The sequence below is a fragment of the Leptinotarsa decemlineata genome, unplaced genomic scaffold (assembly GCF_025532065.1).
Source record: "Leptinotarsa decemlineata unplaced genomic scaffold, Ldec_3_MD MMD2_P_RNA_scaffold_6, whole genome shotgun sequence".
Taxonomy (NCBI): Eukaryota; Metazoa; Arthropoda; class Insecta; order Coleoptera; family Chrysomelidae; genus Leptinotarsa; species Leptinotarsa decemlineata.
The window spans coordinates 5,871,375-5,885,203 of record NW_027412533.1 but is presented as its reverse complement, the minus strand read 5'-3'; the positions used below and the strand labels follow the sequence as shown (position 1 = coordinate 5,885,203).

The 13,829-nt window shown below is 34.2% G+C and overlaps 1 protein-coding gene across 2 annotated transcripts in view; it reads left to right on the top strand.

The window, feature by feature from the left end:
* Window positions 1-7,149, top strand: part of LOC111505501 (uncharacterized) — a 58,479-nt gene extending 51,330 nt beyond the window's left edge. Inside the window, exon 3 of one of the 2 annotated variants that reach the window (XM_023160326.2) lies at window positions 6,175-7,149. In XM_023160326.2, coding sequence (XP_023016094.2) covers window positions 6,175-6,337 — 163 coding nt within the window. In that variant the 3' untranslated portion in view covers window positions 6,338-7,149. The remainder of the gene's footprint in view (window positions 1-6,174) is intronic. The other variant, XM_023160327.2, reaches the window with a different exon arrangement.
* The last annotated feature ends 6,680 nt before the right edge of the window (window positions 7,150-13,829 follow it).

The window sequence follows — 13,829 nt, the reverse complement described above, 5'->3', positions numbered from 1 at the left end:
TATGTCACGTCATGTAGTTGGAATACCATTAATTAGTCATGTAAAATATGTATTATCAACGTATTTGAAAAATCAATGTCAATTTTTTAGAAAAACATATTTCTTTGAATTATCTACTTTGAGCAATTCCAAAAATGTCATACAATGTTTTTCCTGGTATATGTATTCATGAATGAAATAAAGAGAAATATCTGCAAGCATCGGTTTTCCAAAAAGAAAAAGAATACACTTTCAAGTATCTGGGAGAAAACAGTTATCCACTACTCGCTGTTATATTCTATAGGCATATCTGTAAGGTTTCCTACAAGATAACATATCTATTGGTTCTTGTTGTGGAGCAGCACGGTCACAATCATTTTATTGGATCACCTAATGACTGGTTCCAGAGTGTTTTGGCATAAGACAAGGCAGATTAGACAAAAAACACAACCATATGGTGGAGTAAATTATTCATTAGCGACCAGGAAACTATCGTTTTTGTGTCCCAAATAGTGAAAAAATAACAAAAAGAAAGAAGCATCATATTGAAATCGAAATTCTGTGTAATTATTCTAAAAGTCAAAGGAAACATCAGATTGTCCAAGTTTCAACACTGTCTTTGTTCATTCTCCCAACCCGATTTGAAAATTGTGATAGTCACTTAATTTGATGAATCATAACTGCCGTTTTCGCAGGAAGTAAGGCAATATCTGTTATGTTATTAGATTAGAATAGAGTTGTTTTTTGACAATCATTTGCAATAAACTTTCAAGTTGTGAGATTTCTTGATATTTATTGAATATATATTTTTCTCGAACTTGTTAAGTAAGTAACTGACATACAAAATCTTGCAGAAATTGAAATTCAACCGAAAAGCCATGCCTATTTTGTAACTTTCGACAGACTTCAAGAAAATGTATTCACATTCTAGGCATTTCGAACTCTGATACAGTATATTTTTTTCATTCACCCTCTCAAAGACAGACTACTGTCCATCATGCATAAAAATTTGTCGTCCACTTCTTAGAAGGAAAATTATTGCCAATGGAGTGGAAATAAATGAATGTCATTTTCTTGAGGTCTGTGCTTTTAGAGAAACGAAGAGCATTTTCATTTCCGTTATACGCTTCTTTGTTTTATGTGTTTAGTTAGTTGCTTGTGGAAAAATAGAACATGCATACGTCCTAGGAACATTAGATATCGCTCTATAACCACTATGTCAAAGTAACCTAATTGTTACTCCACTAATCATCGAGATGAAACGGAAATCTGAATGAAAGTGATTAGAAGTGTGCTTATGAAAAAGTACAGTTGTTTCATCAAATCAAAAAAAAATGTTATAGTGTAGCTCATTCGACGGTTATAAACAAAGAAAAAGTACAAATTGAAGTGTAAGAGAAGAAGCATTTTCCATTCATTTTATATGAAACTTTCACCGCTAGGTTTATATCTATTTCAATTATTGTTTGCTCTCGCCAGAACTAGTGAAAAATATTTTCAATGCAGGTTTCTCCAATTGAAGTGGTATCACTAGCAGAAATAGGCAATGAATTTATCAAATCACGATAAAATTGGTAATAAAATCCAGATACAGAAGGAATCAATAGTAACTTCACAAAAAACATGAAAGTAAATGAAGTTCAATAAAAAGTCCCTTCAGTTACACCACTACTAAGGCTTAAATAGGAATTAGTTAAACAACTCATTACATTGTTAGATTTATTCCTTTATACATTCCTTCTCAAATTAAATTTTCTCTTAAATGTTGGTATTATTTTTGAATATGAAATGGGGCTACTGTATATGTTCAAGACATTTGAGTCCAAATCATCTCTTTGATATTATTGCAGTTGCATTGAATCATCACATGAGAAAATATATTTCTCATGAAGATGCATGAATACAGCTGAAAAAAATTCAAGAAGTTGTGTAAGTAAATAAAATGTGTAGGTAAAAAAAATGTGAAAGTGATATTTATCAAAGTTATATCGACTTCAAAAATCCGAGACTGTCAAATATTCAGTATAGCCACCTTTCTGTGGCTAACCCGCCTCACTTTGAACACGTCTATATTTTTCAACATGCCTCGAGTTAAACTTTTTTGGACAGTCAGAAATCCCTGAAGTAAACTTGAAGTAATCTTGGGTAAACATATGTGGATTCATACCTTCCTTCAGCTTTTTTCGACAAATCTGGTAAATCACCTGCTAATCCTTTTTAGTTATAGGTTGAACAAGAATAGTCTTCCAACAAAGAGAAAAATCCCGTTTTCTTTGTGTCAGAATCAAAAGATATCTTCGTGTTTGTGTTTAACTACTTCAGCAATCGTTTTATTCAACAATGTGAAAATACAATATCAGGCATTGTCTACTACTGTTCAGCCAGGATAATAGTTGCTTTGTTAATGAGATCTTCAAAACTCTCTATCTTATTATTAATCGGCTTAGTTCTTGTTCCTGAAGCTGAAATGAAATTTTATCGTGACATTCAACGGAAACTCTGTTTGTCAGAAACACCAATGTTGATATCCCAATAAAATTAAATAAGTGTTCGTTCATTTATATGATGATGTTATTTTGCTCAGTCGGTCGAACTTCCATGAATTCCCACTTAACAAAATTATTCAGGTTTCGTCGCGCAGAATGCCGTTTTCATGCGAATCAAGTATTGTGGAGACGGGAACCGACAGTAGAACATTAGAATTCCTGGGGATTGGCGGTGACCATGATTAGTATTGAATCAACACTGTCTTGTTTCCTGAGCGGTAAGAGGTGGTTTTATATCTCCGAATGGTATTTCAGTTCCGGAGTTGCTGTTGGGCTGTTTGTTACTGATGAACTGATGATTGAAAGTGATTCTTAAGAAGAACGGATTCCATTAAACAAACGACTGTCAATAACTATTACAAGGAATCATTGACTAATTTTTTTCTGAAAAACTACGAAAACAAAAATTGGTTGAAAACAGAGCCGTAACACAACGCATTTGTGATTCAACACCCGACATCGCTGTTTCGACCCGTCGTAGGTTTCATCAGTAGTGTTGCATTTTAAGGACAGTTGAATCCAGCAATGCATTCGTGGTCGAAAAAACAACACTGTCTGGTGTTTACTCATGAATGTGTTGTGTTTGGTGTCTGGTCATCAACTAGTTGCCTTGCAGTGCTGCAGTAAAAACAGAAGACGAGTCTTGTCGGTGGTCAGTGTCGTTGCTCGTCTCTGTAACTAAACGCCTTGTGGAGGCTCGTTCATTGTTGATATTCGTGGGTTGAATTCTTGTCAATCTCATAGAAGGTGTCTTCGTAAGGAGAGATATCATCGCCCTTAGTTATCAAAAATTCTTTCAATGAAAAGTTTTGACCATCTTTTAATCTGAATTAGGTATTCTGCACCAAATTGTTGAATCTTGGAATACAGAAGATCATTGTAACTTCACAACTAGTCAAATGAGAGATCACACCTATTAAAATTCGCTTTCGCTTCATATATAAAATTGGTTTTCGAAACAAAGAATGTATATAACAACTTAATCATCAAAACATACTACTCTCAGAATACGATTGAAATCAACCCGAAAGGTTCCGTTGTAGCTCAGAACTATTCAAATTCGTCCAAATAAATCCCGATCTGAAACGAAACCGATTGCTTAACACGGTGAGGTCAGGTCAGATGGCAGAGACAAACCATTCTACAAGGCATATTGGGCTACACTAAATTGTTTTTGTCTCCGAAAACGGATATGTGCGATATGTTCTTTCAAACGAGTTTCAATGGCTTGCTTAGTCTGACCGATACATTGATGGAAAGTCAGGGGTATATGAAATGAGTTGTGGAAACTGTGATAAAAAATATAGGTCAAACTAAGCAAACCATCAAAAGTCGTTCCAAACTTGCCCCCTCCCAAGATGAGTAATCGTATATCCTTAATCCAGATGGTGCAGGATGCTGCCGTCTACAAGCTGTACATCTTCTTTGTAATCCCCGCATCATCCTCTTTTGAGATGAACCGTTCACCACCCTTGAGGATTGATGGAGATCCTTTTATTCCAGACACATGAACTTCAAGATCTTTCGTATGAAGCAAATGGATGTCCTTATGCCTGCGGTTTCCGGGGATGCCATAGTTGTACCCTCGAGTATTTCTGAGTGCAAAGGATAATGCAGAAAAGCAGAAGACAGAAAATAACCCTAAAATGCCCACCCAAAGTGGCCCACTTTGTTCAGACCCTAGCTTGACCGGACGTTATGGTGAAGCGAGTCTTTCAGAGTGGTATCAGTTGTTCAAGGCATCTCACCATTTTGTCGTGTACCGCAAGGCATCTAAGCAAATGTAGAATAGGTTCATGGGATGTTGCATCAAATGTCTTACGGTAATCGATCCAGGTCGAACAGGTTCTCCTTATAGCCAGCCTTCAAACATGTTATCAGTCTATACTGAACCAACAAATCTCTGTTCTTGGGGATAAGAACGGTCCACCCTTCAGGGGTGGACCATTGAAAGATGGCAGTGGCAAGATTATTCATTATTATTATCAAGCACTTTTCTCAATCACTAGAAATTTAGTACTCGTCTCGACGTTCGTTTCACCAACCAAGTTGGCGTCTTCAGATGATTTTTTTTTCCTGAAGTCGTCAACTTGGTTGGTTAAACGCGCATCGAGAAAAGTATTGTATGAATGATGATTGGGGAAAAAGTGTTTTGGATTTATTCTACGCCAGAGGTTCCACTTTTACCTTTTATTATAATCAACATTATATTATTAGGAACATTCATATATGAAAGGTCACCCACCCTACTGAATGAATGATCAAATTATGGTGTCAATACAATACGTTTGAATTAATCCTGATGAAACAACTGTGTTTTCCCGATTCCAGACAATTTTCACAATTAGAGTAAACAGTAATTTTCCCACGGAACGCAAACTTGTACACTATCCCATCACAGGCAGATTTCCGTCCGGCACAATTAGACACATGCCAGAGTAGAGTTGAAAGTTGTTGTTCCTTACCAGTCGTTCAAGCATTTCAGCAATTACAGAAAATCACTATGCGGAAGTAATCTTTAAGCATATTCAGAGTGCTAGGGTTAATTGGATGCACCATCAGTGGCGTCTTTGAGGATCTGACAACAAGAGTTTTTGTGTGAAGCATTACAAAAATTCAAAATTCTTGATACATGAGAGTTATTTACGTTTTGCAACCACTATTGCAATCTTCATCATTGAGATTAGAGAAAACGATGTGATATTTGAAAATTATTTGTTTCAAAGAAGAAATATCCTACTTGAAAAATCACACTAAAGTTACTGGAAAGGAAAATACCTCAAAATTATAGGATGTAATCTGCTAAAAAGTTATGCACAATGTGAGGATTTTCATTTTATGACAAGAGAAATGACTAGATTCCACTCAAGTGATTCGAATCAGTTTTTCATTCAAACAATGTCCCGACTGAGAGATAAAGACCATTTCGAAAAACAACCGTTTCGCAGTATCATGTTCCTCAGTTGAAATTGTAGTATTATTGATATTCCTTCAGTGTCTTGTCCCATTTATATGCTAACTCAAGGCTCATCTCCGTAAGCTAACCTGCATTCACTCTAATGAAGAGTATTACGGCTTATTAGTATCTTGCATGTTTGACCAATATAAGTATACTATCTCAGATTGACACATTATTGAGATTACTTCAGAAAAATTGGATTCATAGCTTGAATAGTTCAGGAGTGAAATGTTTGCTGTGAGGAACTGAAACATATTCAATGGGAGTAATATTTGGATTAATGGAGGGCTACTTCTCAGAAGGAGTTAGAAGGGCCAGCATAGAAAAGTCGGAATCTATGAGAAATACAAAATCGTTAAATTAGGAAAAAGTTGCCCATTTCTGACTTAATTTGTTTCTCTTTATTGAAATAAAAAGACATTCCATGACATTGACAAAAATAGACCAATGATACTGCGAAAATACTAATGATACTGCTTTCAACCTCATGGAAATAATTCCGCCAGCAGATAATTTCATGGAATTTTGAGGCATATATATGTCTTTGTCAGAAAGTAGGAGACACCATGAAAAATTTGTCACGTGCTCTGAATGTAACCACGAAGCTTTCATCTGAGATGCTTGAACGACCTAGATCAGTGTAGAGCCTTTGAGAAGTGGTTGTAAAGTGATTTCTAATTTTCATTACAGACGTTCCTCCTTAATTTACCTTTTCAGAAGAGCATGCGTCAGGAGAGGAGGAAACTGCGACCACAGACCGAATGACTGCTGCTACAACAGCTCCTGTAGGTGCAACCTATGGGGATCCAACTGCAGGTGTCAAAGGATGGGACTTTTCCAGAAATGGGGTTAAAATCTGAACGATGCCTCGGCAGATTGGGGTGACGATTGGAGAGTACGGTATCACAACCCACTTAAAGGTTATTTGATTATTTTCTTATGTTTTCTCAAAAAACAAATCGATACTGAACACTCCCATTGTTATCACTGAATTATAAGAAAAGCGTCAGGGGTGTCAAACCTGCCGCCCATTTCCTTCCTAGGTTTCCCCTAAAGGACTGATTTTTGTACTGTGCTTTTTGGGGGTAGGCTTGACGCTCACGAAGCAGACCACTGCATGATCTTGGCTGACGATATTGGCAAAATTTTTGAATTATTTTCTATCACATTGCAATTCTAACAACAGATAAAAATTAAAAAAAGAAGAAAACCCGGTAATTGATTTTTCAGTTCTAAACCCCTTTTCAGTACTTGCATTCAAGACAACGATTCCGGATTATTGAGAAATGGTTGAATTATATCACGAGGGGCATACAAAAAGTAGACAGAAATCTGCGTGATGACTAATCGAAATTTTTCGGTATTTCTTGTATGCCCAATGCCAGCTGCATACTTACTGAGGGTTTATCCAGCCACATCCTCAGTGTGTTTGCATGTCCGGCTCGAACCAGATTATTCTTATATATCATATTGTAATTATGTATCTATGTATAGATGTAACGCCATGAAGGAGGTACTGTTTCGGATAAAAGTGGATATGTACTGGATAACCTATAGAATACTAGTAGTTGAAATATGTATATTTAACGTTTCTATATGTACGTATATGTGAAGAGGGTACAACATTCACAATTCTGTCAATATTAATTATATTAATTGGCCTATTGAATGTGTTTCATTTCCAGACCATTGTGAATTCACCCTCAGATAAATTTCAATATAGATCAGAAATATTCTGAAATACAGGCAGACATTTCATGATAATGCACCATGGTAGTTTTATGAGTGAACATTATAGGGACATTAGAAATAATGTATAACGGCAATGTGACAACAAGCGTGAATATATTTCGAGAGATTAATAAAGATTCATAGCGGTGGATCATAGCGATAAAATTACTCATTTATAGTTTAATAGTCAATATCTGTTTTGACATTATTGAAAAGTGATATATATTGATCTTCGTTAAGGGTAGTTTACAAATTGAAAATAATACGAACAAAAGCTGAAAACAGTCCAAAATAATGTTGTTCTGCCCCAAGTACCTACACTCATACAAAATAAAAACAATGTTAGTACACTCATGTGTATGATTTGAAAGGGTTATATTTTTAGGAGTGATTAATTTTTTGGGAAAGAAAGTTTTTGGCTTTCTACTACTCCATCTGATACAAAAAAATGGATGAGAGAATCTTCCAAAGAAAGGAAGGATCAATCAATTTGAAAATAAGTAACTCTATACATGGATGTGTAGATCATGCAAAGAAGTAACTTTCAGACACAAACTGAAAGAAAGTCCTCCTGAAACAGCTACTTTCATATAAACATTGAATTACACGAAAGAAAAAATTCTTTCGAAACAAATACTTCTATATGAACACTGAATTATACAGAAGATACTTTTCTCTATTCAGTTTGTATATCAAACATTCGTGGAGGAATAAGAATCAGATATCATTCACATGAGTTCTACTTTGAATGAATGGTAATAAATTGTACTCACATGGAACACTGTCACCCTAACTGGTATACACGTGTTTCGCCTTAAGACACTTGCCCTAAGGCTCTTCAGTACCAAATTGGATAACATTATAGAAAATACACACACTTCATTCGTGAATTACGATTTTGAATGTCACGGAATAAGCTTGATCTGCTTATGTCATCGATGACATCGTAATGACATTCATTCACCTATTTGATTTAATCCCAGCCATGAGGAATCTTATTTGATTTGAAAGGGTTATATTTTTAGGAGTGATTGATTTTTTGGGAAAGAAAGTAGTAGAAAGCCAAAAACTTTCTTTCCCAAAAAATTAATCACTCCTAAAAATATAACCCTTTCAAATCAAATAAGATTCCTCATGGCTGGGATTAAATCAAATAGGTGAATGAATGTCATTACGATGTCATAGATGACATAAGCAGATCAAGCTTATTCCGTGACATTCAAAATCGTAATTCATGAATGAAGTGTGTGTATTTTCTATAATGATATCCAATTTGGTACTGAAGAGCCTTAGGGCAAGTGTCTTAAGGCGAAACACGTGTATACCAGTTAGGGTGACAGTGTTCCATGTGAGTACAATTTATTACCATTCATTCAAAGTAGAACTCATGTGAATGATATCTGATTCTTATTCCTCCACGAATGTTTGATATACAAACTGAATAGAGAAAAGTATCTTCTGTATAATTCAGTGTTCATATAGAAGTATTTGTTTCGAAAGAATTTTTTCTTTCGTGTAATTCAATGTTTATATGAAAGTAGCTGTTTCAGGAGGACTTTCTTTCAGTTTGTGTCTGAAAGTTACTTCTTTGCATGATCTACACATCCATGTATAGAGTTACTTATTTTCAAATTGATTAATCCTTCCTTTCTTTGGAAGATTCTCTCATCCATTTTTTTGTATCAGATGGAGTAGTAGAAAGCCAAAAACTTTCTTTCCCAAAAAACTCATGTGTATCTTTTGGAAAAAAAAATTAAGGTTCAAATCATTAAAGTGATCTCCACATTTCATTTCATGAGCTAGGATAAACCTTGCTTGAAAATAATGATTTTATTAGGTGATGAATGAAAGTGAAATTTCCATTTGATGAAAAATTCTTCTGATTTTTTCTATGTGATTCAAATCAATGTGATCCAAACATACACGACATCACAGAAAATAATCTCAAATAGCTCATCTTCATTTCGCGTGATGCTAACAAATGCTTTCGTGGATAGAGAAATGTCAATGAACAAACAGAATACTATTTGAACGCAATGGCTAATGTGCTTTTTGAATTGTACGTACCCAGATCCAAGCCGGAATTTTTAACTTACCTTCGATGTGCCCACGCACAAGGATATATCCTTTTGTGGGTTAACTGTTATATTTACCATATATTTATTCATTTATTTATTTATATATTTATTGTATTACACAATCATGTTAATGGAAATATATTATTATAATTAAAAAAATCATCTTTAAGATTGAATTACATCATAAATTTGATTTATTTTTATTTCCTAAAAAATTTCAATCTGTAGATAACTCTTTTTCAACACATTTTTCCACTGACTCAGATCTCAGTTATTGATAGAATGTATACATACTAAATAACAATAGCCCAATAGTAGAACTTTGCGAAACTGTTCGATATGTATATTCTGCTACAGGTGGCATTGGGATTTGCTGCCAAGTCATTGAAGCATTGAAAAATATGACGCTAGTTTTTATAGTATTATAGTCTGATAATTATTCGACTATACTTTCATCTTCTGAGTTAAAGTATATACCGGGTGATTGTCTACGGTGGCTCACCCCTATAATTGGAGATAGAAAAACGAAATTTGGGGGTTATATATCATAGTTCAATTTACATTTTTTGACATATTTACTTGCTTCGCCGTACTTCCGGTTTGACCAGAAATGACCCCAAATTTCGATTTTTGAATGGGACATCCTATATATTTTCACTTATTTGGATCGAGAATGACATTTCAAATCCAACAATACTTCACTTGTCAATATTTGACAAATAAAATCATGTTTATTCCAATTTTTATATTTTGATCTAGAATGCCATGGATCATGTAAATCGCTTGATTCTTGATCAAGTAACATGGGAAAACTACGACTTTGAGGCTTATGACTTCACAGTCGTTCAAAGAATTATTTCAAAGTCCCAAATATGAATTTTTCCAGTTAACTTGATTTTCTCTAATGGAAAAGATCATTTTCTTACCAATTTGATGTCACACACTTTCACTTTATTTTTTTCTATTCTTCTGAATAATTCTATTCTGAATAATTGCAAGAAAGTTGCAAATTAGTCCATTAAGGTTATACGTTTTCAAAATGGCCTCCTCCTTGATCACGGCAAAGTTCAACTTTTACAGCTGTTGTGCGCATTACATTGATTAGCTGTTCCTCAGTGATGTTCTGAAATGTCACCCTTACTTCATGCTCTAGTTCTTCACGAGTAGCTGATGTTGTATTATAAACCTAATTTTTAATTTTTCCCCAGAGGAAAAATCTAGCGGAGTAAGATCTGGTGATCTAGAATATGAAAAATACATTTATGTAAAAATATGACAACTCAAGAATATACCTCGCAGGCCACTGAATAGGTCCATAAGTACCAATCCACTTTTCTGGGAAGGTGTCATTCAGATGTTCTCTTACGACTTGAGAATTGTGAGGTGGCGATCCATCTTGTTGAAAATAGATATCAACTTGGTTAGCCAATGGCAAATCTTCAAGGAAATCATTATTGTGATTTCTAAGGAACTGTAGATATCTTTTCGCAGTCAGTTGTCCGTCGAAAATTATTGGCCCCAAAAGTTTTCCTCCGATAATACCCATCCAGCAATGGAAACCAAATCGCTCTTGAAGATTTCCTTCTTCAGATGTAAATTTGTTTGAGACCAGTACCTTTTAGTATTCCTATTGAACATACTCAAGTTGGTGATTCGGGTTTCATCTGAATAAATAATTTTAAATGAAAAACGTACATTTTCTCTGTATTTAGTCAAAAATCTTCGGTTGTGATCGTTATCGTGAAGATGTTGGTGTAGTTGGTACTTGAATGATCGATAATTATATTTGTGAAGAATTCTCCAAAGAGACGAATAACTTATATCACACTCAGAAACAATTTTGCGAATTGACGGCGTACAATTCACTTCTTCATAGGCCAACATGTACACTTATTTTTCTTAACTAACGATGAAGTTATTGGCATTTTCTTCTGGTTCAATTCGCATTTTTCTTTCCAGTTTTGGAAAATAATGCCGAGTGGGATAGCGACGATTAGGGAACCTCTGAGCATAAATTCGAACTGCATCAGTTGCATTCTTTTTTGGTTCTCCGTAAATTAGCAACATGTCAATTTTTTCGTTTCTAGTTTAATTTGCCATATATAATTATAAACTACATAACAAATAAATTTTTAAAAGTGACAGCATATTCATTAGCCTATTTGTTTAGGTAGTCCTAGCAACAACTTCAATTGTTTGTCACGGATAACTAGAATAACAGGACTTAGTGTATAATAATAATAATAATGATAATGTGTATTTGTAAATATATAACAGCACATGTACACAAAGCAATACAAACAAACAGAGAGAAACCCATTAAAACCGAAATTGTGCGTGGGAATTCTTTAGTTGCGCAATGCATAGCTGATGTGCAGAATTGATTTTACATTTAAGTAAGGCGATGCCAAAAATTTAATATTAAACTAAGAGTGAAGAACACAAATGAATGATTAATTTTTTAAAAAGAAAGGTATGTTATATATAAATGAAAATACATTTAGCAGTAAACGAGTATGAACGAACAATGACAACGTAGGTATTTTATTTTACAGTACAAACGAGGATTATTTATTTATTCATGAGTATATCATGAACAATATCTCTATTAGTATTATATACATACTTTTTGAAGATGGTTTTCATCAGGTTAATATTATTTATTTTATGAATGTATGTTTTGTACAGATCAGGTAAGTTGTTACGTTATCCGTAAAAGGTACCTATTTATTGTCGCTTGCCCACGTACTAGTAGCTCATATCAAGATCATAAACAACCACCCGATAGCTGCTGCCACTAACGGAAAAATTAGAAACTTTGTTGGTCCTTGACCAAGGTATTTTAATCATTTTCAGTTGGAAATCGACAATGATACTTGAACTGTGAATTTAACTTAGGGATTTTCGTAAACGCTATAAGCGGTTGTAAATCACATGTTCACAGAAACGGATTCGTAATAGTGCTGATTTGGAAGGTTGAGAATTCCGTTTTCTTATCTCTTCGGAGGATATTTATATCAGTTTTTTTCCAACTGTATATGAAAACATCTTTGAATTATTAGGGTTCGATAATCGGAGGCGTTTTTTTTTCAATAACTTTTTGTACCACCCAGAAAAACCAGATATTATTATAACAACACTCATTTGGGGACAAGGAAATGAGGAAATGACACATGAGATTTCATTCTCTTCCTTGATGGAGCAGCGTAATAGTGCCGTATTACAGCTGGCCCTTTGGAATCGAGGCTAAGTACCGCATAGCGGCATTAAGGACTTTCCTTTTGAGTGAAAATTTAATATATATATATTATTTTTTCTATTAATACCTTCACATTTCACAATACCAATATCATGTCTTCCGGTCAAATTTCTCTTCAGAAATTTCTAACTAGAAAATAAGTTTTCCCCCTCGTTGTGCAGGAGATTGGAAGGGTAGTTTTCTTTTTCCCAAACACCCTGTCCAGTTTTCTCTGTCGTGCACGACCCCCCTCCATGGTTGGCTATTATTTACTAGTTACGGTTTTCCTTGCACATTGCCAAACCCTGTGTGAAAATATGTCAATATATCCATTTGCCAAATTTTGAGTTTTATTGGGGCATTACTGTATCGTGGATAATTTATAGATTTGGATCTGCTTGCTATTACATTATATAGGGTTAATAGTAAATCTGTTGGCGCCCTTGGAACATAAATCATTTGTATAACTCACCCCCCCTCTCGCTGTCTAAAAGCTAGCTGTGAGCAAATAACCCTATCCTGTTTATATCTAAAATACCCCACATATGAACTAATGATTGAATAAATAAGTAATAAGAAAAAAATATTACGTAACAAAGTAATTAAAGAATTTTGCACTGTAGTATTTGTAAGAGTGTTGCCCAATTGACTTTTTTGTTGCGTTTAGCTGTACATTACCTTTTGTTTTAGTGCGAGTATTATAATTATGACCGATTTGCTGAAGAGATGTTTTATTCTTGAAGATATACAATATTATATTATACATATATAAGTGTCGTACACCAAGTAGCTTTGAATCTCTAAAAATATAATTAGAGGGGTAGTCATTCTTTCTATTGTACATAATTTTAATTATTTTTTTTTTTAATACCTCAGCTTTTTTCAGGTGGATATCTAATATGCCACCCCAACTGAGTATGGCATATTGGAGCCTAGATTGTACCAATGCGTAGTATATCATTTTGAGGTGATTGATATCGAGAACGGATCTCAAGTACTTGAATTTATACAATAAACATCTCAATGATTTAGTTATTTCTTTGATATGTTCATTCCATCTGATATGTGAATCAATTGTGACTCCCAGGTATTTAATATGGTATGTTCTTAGGACCGCGGTTATTTATTATTAATTCATTACAGTTGGGTAGTTGATTTTCGCAACTTGCAAAGGGTAGAAATTTTGTTTTTTCAAAATTGATTGTGGATGACTTATGATCAAACCAGTCTTTCAATACATTAATTTGGGTTTCAACTTTCATTTTCAATTTTTCCCAATTATCATCAGTATATATTAT